This window comes from Limulus polyphemus, unplaced genomic scaffold (assembly GCF_000517525.1).
Source record: "Limulus polyphemus unplaced genomic scaffold, Limulus_polyphemus-2.1.2 Scaffold532, whole genome shotgun sequence".
Taxonomy (NCBI): Eukaryota; Metazoa; Arthropoda; class Merostomata; order Xiphosura; family Limulidae; genus Limulus; species Limulus polyphemus.
The window spans coordinates 375,459-387,204 of NW_013666142.1; the positions used below are offsets into that span (position 1 = coordinate 375,459).

The 11,746-nt window shown below is 30.6% G+C and overlaps 1 protein-coding gene across 1 annotated transcript in view; it reads right to left on the bottom strand.

The window, feature by feature from the left end:
- LOC106458907 (MOB kinase activator 2-like) overlaps window positions 1-9,853 on the bottom strand; it is a 123,990-nt gene extending 114,137 nt beyond the window's left edge. Inside the window, exon 1 of the mRNA XM_013918472.2 lies at window positions 9,666-9,853. Within this exon, the coding sequence (XP_013773926.1) occupies window positions 9,666-9,682 (17 nt within the window). The 5' untranslated portion in view covers window positions 9,683-9,853. The remainder of the gene's footprint in view (window positions 1-9,665) is intronic.
- Window positions 9,854-11,746: the final 1,893 nt, after the last annotated feature.

The following is an 11,746-nucleotide window of genomic DNA, read 5'->3' on the forward strand; positions in this document are numbered from 1 at the left end:
CCACGGCTGAAAGGGCGAGCATGTTTGGTGGGACTGGGATTCGAACCCGCAACCCGCAGATTGCTAATTATATTGTAGAATGTGATATCTGTACAGAAACACGGGAGGTTATTTATACTTTTGGAAACGATGATAGTTCAACATACTAGTACTGAAGACGGTATCCTCCACAGTATCGTGCTCTATCTGCTTCTCTGATTGGTTCTTAACTATAAACATGCACCGATTCTCCCAAAACATTATGATTTTTCAGAAAACAGCTATGTCAATACTGTCCCACTCCTCTTTTGCAGCTTTACGTAACTTGTAAAAGTCTTAAGTCTTTGCCTTCCAAGTACACACTTAGGCTGACCAAAGGCTCAAAAGTCAATTGGAGCTATATCTGGAAACTAGAAAGATATATATTCGAACACATTTGTTGAGATTCCAGTTTCTTCGGCCATCTTTCTCAAGATATCAAATGTTCATTAGACGTAGCTAGAGACTTATCAATAGTTAACTTTTAAATCTTCAATCCTAAAATCCTTATATATTATTTAAGTAATCATACCACGAGAAATGCCTAGTTTCGTTACCATGGCCTTTTGGGTCAGAGTATCATCTTTCGCGGCTACAGTATTCACTCTTGTATCTGAATTTAGATGTGGTCTCAGAACCCATTCTAATTAAGTTCTAATGATAGTGTATGTATATTTTTCAAAATACTTACTTACAGGCTTACCTCATCGTATGAATTAAGTATGACCAGATGCAAATATTTTAAATATGTATACCAATCTTCTACTGTAAATATTTCTTTTTTATTACATCCTATCAAGAAATACAAATGATTTGTTATAAACATTTCAAACAGCAATTTGCAACACCACACATTAACTTAATATTAAAAATAAATATTATAATATTTTTTGATAATATACAAGTGCGTCTAAATCATTTTAAACCCATTAAACGAGGAATGTTTCGTACAGAAATGCAGCTGGATAATGGTCTTACACTGCTTTTCAAGTCAGAAGTTGAGATGACGGTACACATAACCTGACCGATAGAAACAAACGTCTAGAAGCATTTAGTTTGAAAAGATATGTTTTTGTTGATCTAAAATTAAGAAACGTGAACATCTGTATAGTTGAGTTCGTGTATTCCTGAGTATTTTAATTTGTTTCTTATGTCTTCAGTGTACCTTTATTTTTACGATGTATTATCAAGGGTTTTTGTACGCCCTAGTATGTATATATGCGATTATGTTTAAAGAGTTTGTTTGTGTTGGTTGTTTGTAGTTAAGCACAAAGCTACACAATGGGCTATCTGTGCTCTGCCCATTATGGGTATCGAAACCCGGTTTCTAGTGGTACAAGTCCGCCGACATATGGCTTTGCCATTGGGGGCGTGTTCAAGAGACCAGATGCTGTGGAACGGATAATGTATTTAACATAGATTTAAAATATAAAATTTTGAGAAACAAGATATAATGTCGAAAATTCCTTCAAATATGCTGTAAATTTGGGTAGATTTTGTGTGTGTTCTCAATCTATAGTTATTTTTAAGAGCTTATTCTACAACTTAAAATGTAAATCTGGTGAACGAAAAAAAGTATGCCTTAAGCATTTGAGACTTCATGAAATGATCTCTTTCTTCTGCTGTCGCTAGGTGTCATACTATAATACCGAGAACATCATTTGAGTTGTTTCTACTGGCACCGCTAAAGGTGATATCCGACCAACAACAGTATTAGAAGCAGTAAAGATAGCAAAGTGATATACACTGAGTGTTAATATACTGTTATATCACCGTACTACGTTGTTAAAACTATTGATAAACCATTATGTTTGCTAGGCACAGAATAATTATATTTTTATTAAATAAAAACTATAAATTTCAGGGAAAATTTAAATGAGAGTCAGTGAAATAATTTTAAAAAGTTTGTTTCAAGAACCAACGGCGAGGAAATTATTTGAGCGCGATCCGACTGAATGTATGACGTATTCTTTCTCTCTTCTAAGAAATAAATGACGTTTTTTTTAATCGAACAACAGCATTTCTTCTAACTTTCCGTCTTTGATATCTAATAACTGTCCTTGTCATTTTTAAGCATTTAAGCTATACCATCTCATAGTTTTCCCGTAATATTTTACAACAGTTGAAACGAGCAAATGAAACGTTTTTTAGCTTTTAATTTATAATAAGAATATATCATATTAACTTTTCCCAATGTTGAACTATACCAAAGTCCACACGTACACTACATCAGTTAGCTAAGAGCACAATTTTCGACAAATACTGCAAACAACACCGAAGGTACTGAGCCAGGAATATTCTAATCGAAACCTTAATTTGATGGGACAGCGCTGTATACGGGTTTAATTTATTAGAAGCTATATTCTTTAATGACAATAAGATCTTGTCAGAGAATTTCATACAAAATTAAAACTGTCTTCTATGTTGTATTCAAAGGCCTAATAATACACTTACTGGCATGTTTAGTTACAACACTAGTTGGCCCGAGTGATTACTGGACTTTAGAATGAAATAATCACGAATAATACTAGTACCGTTAAAACTCTTTCGAAGTTCTTAGAATATTAACACGTGAACTTAAAACTTTATATAAACCTCGCTCTTCTAATTAACTGCTAACTTGATAAAACGAATGAATTACAACAGCAATAGGGTAAAGGTGATAAGACTTATTGGCAAAAAGTATGATTCATATAATACAAAACGTAGACAGCATGAAGGTAAACTTGTATATGTATAGTTCAAAACACAAGCTGTTGCTTTCTTCGTTCCTATCAGATAAGAATCATCAGTACAAAACTTTCGCTGAAACGTGCTTATAATAGAAGTTTTGCTTTACTCAGAGTTACGTGGCATAATAACGAGGATAAATTTAGCAACAGCTGTACTTCAACTACGTACTACTCTGCATCATTATAATAAATTGTGCAGAATTGTACGATTCATTAAACAAAACATCGATTGATTTGTATTATGTTTATTTTAAAACAAGCTTGGTAAGTTTGTGTCATATAGCACATGTTAAAAGTGATCTTAATGAGTTTGTGAAAAACAAAAACAGGACATTAAGTAAAATAAGGTCTTTTTTAGTTAAGGTCACACATTTTTGAAAGAACACGATAGTTATGCTAATAATTAAAAAACAAAGCTTGTGATGTATAACCCAAACTTTTAATGCCGCCCTAATGTTTTACTGTTAATATCCGTTGTTAGGACAACTGAGGTCATAATCTACCTTCAGTGTATTACGTTTGCAGAGGCATGCATAGCCAGGATAAGAGGTGGGGGGATGGATCACCACATTAATATTCTAAAAGGTCCACTATCTTCTGATTTTTTTACGTAAACACTTGACTTTTATGTAAATCACTTAAATTCTTTATGTGGCAGAAAAGAGTCCTCATACTACAAATAATATCAAATCTACGTTTTTGAGAACATTCGCGCTCATGCTGAAAATGTATAAAATTCTCAACCTTTCAATTTTACATTTTTATAGTTACAATTTTGACATAATTAATAAAATGCAGTTGCCGCTGTCACACACTTAAATTACAAGTCTGATTTGAAAAACAAGGCACAAAGTATTACAAAGGGATGACCTTGAATTGAACGACTTGCTGTTTCTTTTATTGCAGATTCAATACAATTTTACAACTGATTTTCGTGAAAAAAGTCAAATTTTTACCTTTCAATAAAACACAATTCACACCAATAAAAATCTTAATCACTGAGAAAAGATTCCTTTATTTTCTTTATATACATTTTTTTTCTCTCAGTCTTGTCAACAATACGATGTCCTAAGAAAAAACTGTCAAAATATTTTTATTAATTTCAGGTCCTATAAGTTGAGTAAAAATACTGTAGATTACAGAGGCTATTTCTGGTTACTTTGTAGTTTCGTTCGCCCTCTACATGAATGCATAGTGTTGATTGTTTCGTAAACCAAACCCCTATACGTATATAAGCTCGTTACTCAGTACACAAACTACTACATGCATAACTCTCAGTATATCTTGTTTCAAAAAAAATATATTAATATGTATTATACAACATAGGTGTGTCAAATAAACAACCTATGCTGCTCTACATAATATATCTTACTCCAGACATACTAGTGCTCTCTGCATATACAAGCATATATTATCTAATAAAGGTATACAAGGTTGGCAGTCTATTCTACTCTCTCTCTCTCTCTCTCTATATATATATATATATATATATATGTGTGTGTGTGTGTGTTCTTTACCACAAATAAGTATCAGTACATTTTGTCCAAAACATATACATTAGTGTGCCTTACATACACCAATGCATATAATCTAATACAGGTATCCTAGATAGGCAACTTATCCTGCTCCATAAGGAACTACTAAGGGACTCTATTGCATAGAAATATACATGTGTATCTTATCAGAACAGGTACACCAGAAATATATTTTGATAAGAAACCCATATATATAAGTTGTTTCATATGCAAGCACAAGTGTCTTATCTAATAAGGTATTACCAAAAGGGTATATCTTACATCATATAAAAACATAAACCTATTTGTTCTGTCTGTTGCCAGTATGCATGTCAAGATAACTCAATTCTATATTATAAATGACAACTATATATACACATTTTCTCTTACATGGCCGAATAACTTCTGTCACTGATATTTCAATTTTTAAAATTTCAGGTCTTTCTCCATCTCTCATATTCTTTAGTATGCTATCACTTTCTAGTTATTTCAATATCTTACATCTCTTATTGATTAAAACTCTACCTATATACCAAAAACCTCTTCTAGTTAAAATATTTAGTAAAAACAAAACACAGGTGTAAGCAACAATGCAAAATCAATTTAATTTTTATGTAAGTGAAATATTCACACATCTTCTATTACAAACTTATTAAACACAAAAATTAACATAGAAGGGAGATAAGTTCTTGTAGAGATTACAAAGCAACTCCTCTTGGTACAACAAAATGTTTTACTTTTGAGAACTCCTACAACATATACTCCTATTGTATTTTTAAATGGAAATGTTACTATAGTTTTTGTATGTACTAAAAGTTTGGGAAATTGGAAGAATTTTAAGCTGTATGATGTTACAGCCTACACTCTTATAATGTGTTTGCCAAAATAAGTATTTCTGAGGACACTAATTAAAAGTCTGTATGTTTACTGCCTACCTTAATGCCTTTTGGTAAATTGTCACTGATTTATTACAAGATTCCAGAATCATTTGCCAAGAATTCATAAATTCAAAGAAAAAGATGCTATGCTCCTATAATACATCATGGGTTAATTTCTGTTTCCAACAAGCATAAACTGCTAAAAGTGTTTTCACAACTGAAATCATAGTGCACCAGCAAATCAAATGATTTGTATAGATATATAAACTACTAGAATACTGACTGAAGGCTAGTATTATAATTTCAATATCAAATTGCTAGACAATTTTTGCCATTTGATGTGAAGAGATATTGTGAATTCAATGATGGAAAACAATTAGTTTAACAATGTATATAAATATAATACTTTAAATATATTATTTAACTTTAAAAATGCTTGTTCAGTTTGGAAGTTTTTGAAAGCATTTAGAAACAAACTGTTCTTGCATATCAAAAATATAGAGAAATACACAAGTAAATTTTGTATTGTAAAATTTTTCTGGCCTCACTTTAGTAACTTTCAATAGTTTTTAACACTAATATTATTTAACAGAAGTTTAAAACCAAAAGATCACTTGAAACTATCCACTCTTTCATTATACACATTTTTACATGATCATGCTAAATGAAGAACTACATATTCTACAAGAAGTTTGGAATACCTGCAAAAGATTAAAAAAAAAAATGTCCAAGAATGTTATTAAATGTACATCTATGCAATTATGATATAGAAATTTTAGAAAAGATGTACTTTGTTCTCCCTTCAAGGAGTAATGTGCTAAGGACTTATGTTCAGCCATGGAATATTAATACCTCTGTTGCATCATCATATTGATAATCATCTTCTCAAGAAAAAATAGGAAAATCCTTAAGTCTCAAGAGTAACTCTGAGCAAAAAATTACTAAAACAACATAACAACTTGCTCAGACACAAAAATTTGACAAGCTTCATATACCTATTTATATGAGGCTTTTTCTCTCAAGGGTATACAGTATCTTGTGAATGTTTTATTTTTTGTGTCAATGTTTATAATCACTTTCACTAACATCTTGGATTCCTGTTTGTTTTTGCAAATGGATGATTAAAAATATATTTGTAAATGACAAAATTGAGCTGAAAAACACCTCAGAAAAAAATCTAATAGAAAGTGTTTAGAGCCAGTCCTATTTAAAAGGATATCAATGTGACTAATTTTTCAAGCAAAAAAAAAGGCAATCATATCATGATCAGGATGTCAAGGTTTTATTTTTTATTGTTCTCAGCACTTTAATCCCCCCCACCCATTTACAGAACACATTTAAAACTTTGTTTCATGAATCATTTTATATTTTAATGTTCCCTACCCCACAGATGTGACACTCTTCCCTCATTCTTTCCAATTATTGTTTTTGTTCAACACAGCCTTAAATGTAGAAATGCATCTATCAACAAGTTCCACTATTTAAACTTGCTTACATTGAGGCTAAATGTAATGTATAGTTGCTTTATTCCTACTAAAACCAAAAATTAATACATTTCATAAAAATTCTAAACAAATTAAGTTTTAACATGAATATATTATAAAAACCAATTAAAAGTAAATATATTCAGCTGTTCTTAAAATAAAAGCTGTTATCTATATTGAGAAATCTGAAATTATTTTAGTTCATACAGATATTTATGTATTTCAAATGCCAAGATAAAAAAACAACAAAAAACAGATGGAAAACAGATGACTACAACAATTATTGATTTAAATACTTGGTTACTTGGTGGTTGTTGTCTTGTATTTAGTAGTCGTCAAGTTCAAAGTGTACATTTCTAGCAAGTCTCCTATACTTTCACTCATGGATTCTTGGAAAAACATAATACCAAACACTAAAGGTAAAAAGTTGATGTATTGACATATGTAGGGTGTTTTCTTAAGCTGAACTATATGAACAAGTATGTTTACTGCTTACCTTAGCTAAGCTTCTGATCAAACTCAACATGAAATAACTGCAAACACATCAATAATTTTTTCATGTATTCTAATGAAGGTTTATTGATGGAAATGTTGATCACCTATTATCACTTCCAGAACACTTTTTAATCTGTTTGTCTTTTAAATGTTGACTATGTTATATTGGATCACAGGTATGTTAGTTATATAAGATAAATAGTGTCTTGTAGCAATGTATATGTAACAAACTATTAATGCATTTAGTTGTTAACACCACTGAAAGTTTACACTGATAAAATCAGTTTAGGTTTACTTCAGGAAGTTTCTTATCCTAATGTTTTGACTTTCATACAAAATCTTTTTACATTTTTGTTCCTCAGAGGTTAGTAGCCCAATAATAGCAAAAGACAACAGAAACTTTGATAATGGTTTACATTTTGAGATAATTATTTTGTTTAAAAACTTACTAATTTCTAGAAATATGATATTCACCTTAATTAAATGTAATATTTCAATTGATTACATTAATTCAATATTCTTTATTAGATTAAACTACAACAAAAAATTTCAAAGGGTAAAGTTAGAACTGCTAGGAGATGAATTAATGACCCAAATGTTTAATGTATATGAATACATCCCATATCTGTGTTTTATGTACATGAATACATCACATATCTAAGTATTTGTCCGTAGAACCTGTGGCCACAATCAACGTCTCATCTATCTTCAATTTTTTTAACTACTTCACATGTAACTAAAGCACCACATAACTGAATGATGTACTAACCAAAATAAAGTTTTCATTGAGGCACTTTTTTAGTGTTTATATATGTAATGTTTTTGGTACTTCATGCTTTGTTTAATGCTTTGTTTGCATGTGAAAATAACCAACAAAAACAAGCTATTACCTTGAACAATATGATGAATTACTTTTAAAAATGAGAAGTAATAATAAAAATCATTAACATTGTACTTTCCAGTTGTGTTATTACAATATCACAAATATTTAGTAGTAGTTGGATTTATATGGTTTTATAAACAGTCGTAAAGAAGATTTCCATTATTTAATTACTTACAGCTAAATCTATTAAAAAATAATAATACAAGTCTTGAATTTCAAGAGTGATTCTATGACTCAATTTTTTGTCTTTTAAATACTAAGGGTTTAAAAGTGTATGAATGAATAGAGGAGTAATAATCAATCCTTAGGTAGAATATTCTTTGAGTGAATAAAGATTATTATTTCACTGAAAGAAAAATAAGAAATCCTAAAACACAAGCAATTTTGATTCTTTATAAAATTTCTAATTCTATTAATCCAAAATATCATCAATTATACATTATATACATATACACATATTATTATGATAACCATAACCTGTCCTGTTCAGCCTAGAAATGTACCAGTATTACCAAAAACATTATTTTTGTATAATCTAAGGCCATAATTGAATGATAAAAAAATCTAAATTTCCTACTTGGATTTGGACCTTAAATGTACAACACAAGAAAACATCCTGGCTAAACAAAGAAAAAAAAAATTATAGTCCAATTGTTAAATTTGAGCTTAATCCTTAGTACAGGAGAAATAGATCTACAGGCTGTAGTAATTTATGTATGAATAATTTTGCTAGGTTTAAAAATATCCAATTAACTCAAACAAATGATCTGAAAGTAAGTCCCTAAATTAACTTCATTTTACAGCAACTAGGTATAATTGGATTAACGAGATTCCCACTGTCCCTATCTACTATCTAGCGAAACCACAGCCAAGGGAACGGGCTTGGAAAAATCAGCGGGGAAAGAAGACCCTGTTGAGCTTGACAATGACTTTTTAAAACTCTCTATCACCCTATCAGGATCAATAACTTCTTTTGTGTTGGGGAAAATAAAACAGGTTGTTGACCAAAAAATACTGGATTATTTTTTCTTTAAGAAAGGAAACTACACAATTAATACTGTTAAACCTAGTGTGGTTAAAGTTTAATATTATCTAACAACAGATTTCTATTTTAAAGTAGGCTTATACTAAAAATAGTCAAATAAGCCTGTGATAATTTCATAATACTATAATTTATAAAAAGGAATATTTCTGGGTTTAAGCTTATTTATAAAATTCACATACCAATAATTGGCAATATGCAATGTTGAACTTCTGTTGAACCTATACACTCCTAGTCCTAATACTTCTACGTTGAATCTTCTAATATATTATTGAAATACATTAAAACTTTGTCATTGTTAGTTGCACTTGTAGTGTACTGTGTAAAAAATTGTATGATACTTAGATAGCGTTAACGTTAATTACGCTTATACAGAGTCCCGAGTTACCAGTTAAAACAGTACTTCAACTTTTTAATTTAAGTTAAAATTCCTAAAACTTGCAAGTGACTATTACTAGTAGTCACAATAAAGTAATAATAATACATACTTTGTAGCACTAATAATATCATTATCAATGATACAGGGAATGTGTGATAGTGATATTGTGCCAAAACTCACACACAGTATAGTATTAGCTATTATATAATACAATCTTAAACAGAATGGGGATGCACTTACCCCATAAACCAGTCCATGGTGTCGCGGAGATACTCCGGTAGCCTATCCAGTTTGGCGTTTTGCTATGAAAAACACTTCCAAAAATCAGTGCTGCCGAAATTGAAATCCAGCTGGATGTTGCAGTTCCAACTATCGTATTTTGTCAACACAAGCAACCTAGTGACCTCATCACGCACTCTAACATGGCCGTCTGCAACTGGATGCGCACAGGTAATGCGCAAATGTAAGCCACGAGATGGTAGCACCTTCGAAAAACAGCTGATTTCTTCGCAAAACAATAAGAATAATATATATTATATACAAATTTTAGTACATACTTATAACAATAATTAAAAAGGTAAAGCTTATAGCCTAAGATTGGTACAACGTGTTTGGAGTTTTACTTGGTAAAACAAATATGTTTAAAATTATTACTGTTATAATTATTTTTTTATACTAAATGTAACTGTCGAATCATTAATCCAGGATATTTACAGAGTTGAAGAAAACGATATATTTGTTTTACAGTTTCAACGTCGAAAGCGGGCGAAATATTAGAAAACCCAAATGCTTAAAATCACTATAAAAACAAGGTAACTGCAGATGTCCATTTCCTACATTATCCACTGGGGCTCGAAATCAAAGGTGTGTAATATAAAACATTTTAGACCTATCTTTTGTCTCCCACATGTCTTTGCCAAATAAGATCTTCTCTCAATACCCACTTTTCATAGAATGGTTTGTCTCTAATTATTCAGCCTAACCGATGAGTTCTGCTATTGTATGAAAAGCTTTTTGGGCAGTGGCCATAGATCACCATATAATAGGATATCTATACATAGATATCCTGTATTACTAGATGATGCTTGGCTTCAGATATTGCGAAACCAGCGTTCACCATATTGGTAAGATCGTCAAGACTTATAGATATTGCTTAATATACACAGGTTGGAACTTTAAATTAAACAAAATTAAGAATATAAAACTTTATGTAGCGTTTCAACTCATATCAATGAAATATGTTATTGCCTTATAACTGATTATGAGTGAAATTTCCTTTTAACTCGCCGTTTTCTGTTAATTATGTGACAGCGTTTTTGTTGATACTCGCTACTTTTGACTGTATTACATGTTATGCCAATGACGTTATAAATAATATCCTGTACAGAATTAAATAGCCAATGATTCAAAAATGTGCTTCTAAAGTTTTATGTTTTAAAATAAATTTATTTGCATATATTTAAGTAGTTGTTTGTTATTGTTTCAGAATTATGTAATAAAGTGTATAGGCTATTAATCGTATACTTATTCAGAGCGAAAAAAATAAAGATTCAATGACACAGACGTTGTTTTTGTTTTAAAATAATAAAACACATATGGGAATGTTTTTATGAAGGTAGTAAAAGTTGATGATCGTGTTACCCAGTCAAGTATTTTGTATCTGGTGGATGATAAACGATTGAAATTCATTATTGCAAACATAGTTATTGATTGTAATCCTATATTTAATAAACAGATATACCCATAATACCCATTTTTCCACTAACAATTTTCAAATATTAATTTTATTGACCATTCTTTGATATCCTTGAAATAGTGAATTATTATTGGGTATTTTCATAAAGCCTTTGACATGAAACTAAAATAGACATGCGCAAAACGTTTCAAAGATCATATCATCTCTTCGGAAAGTAAGATAATGGCGTCTGATGAGGAACAATCCAATGAAGATTCCAAAAGACGTCTTTTGCTATTATGTGAAATTAGGTGTAGAAAAATAAGAGAGAGAACTCCTAAAAACAAAGGAGTCCAGTTAAGTCATAATGTATCTATCAGATTTGTGACTGTAAGATACTATGTGATCCAAGTTTAGTAACTGTTTCTATTTATCAAAATATATTAATATACACTCTCACTATGAGTGCTAAGAAAGAACTTTTTCTTGGATAACGCTCATTGAAATTGTTTCTTACTATTAAATATTGTTGCGCCAGCGAGGTCACGTGACTAGTATCACGCCACTTCTTTCTCGAACCTTCGGGAGATTACTAGATTGGGGATAGTCTGGTATATATAAGATGGTCACAACGTGACGGGACAGT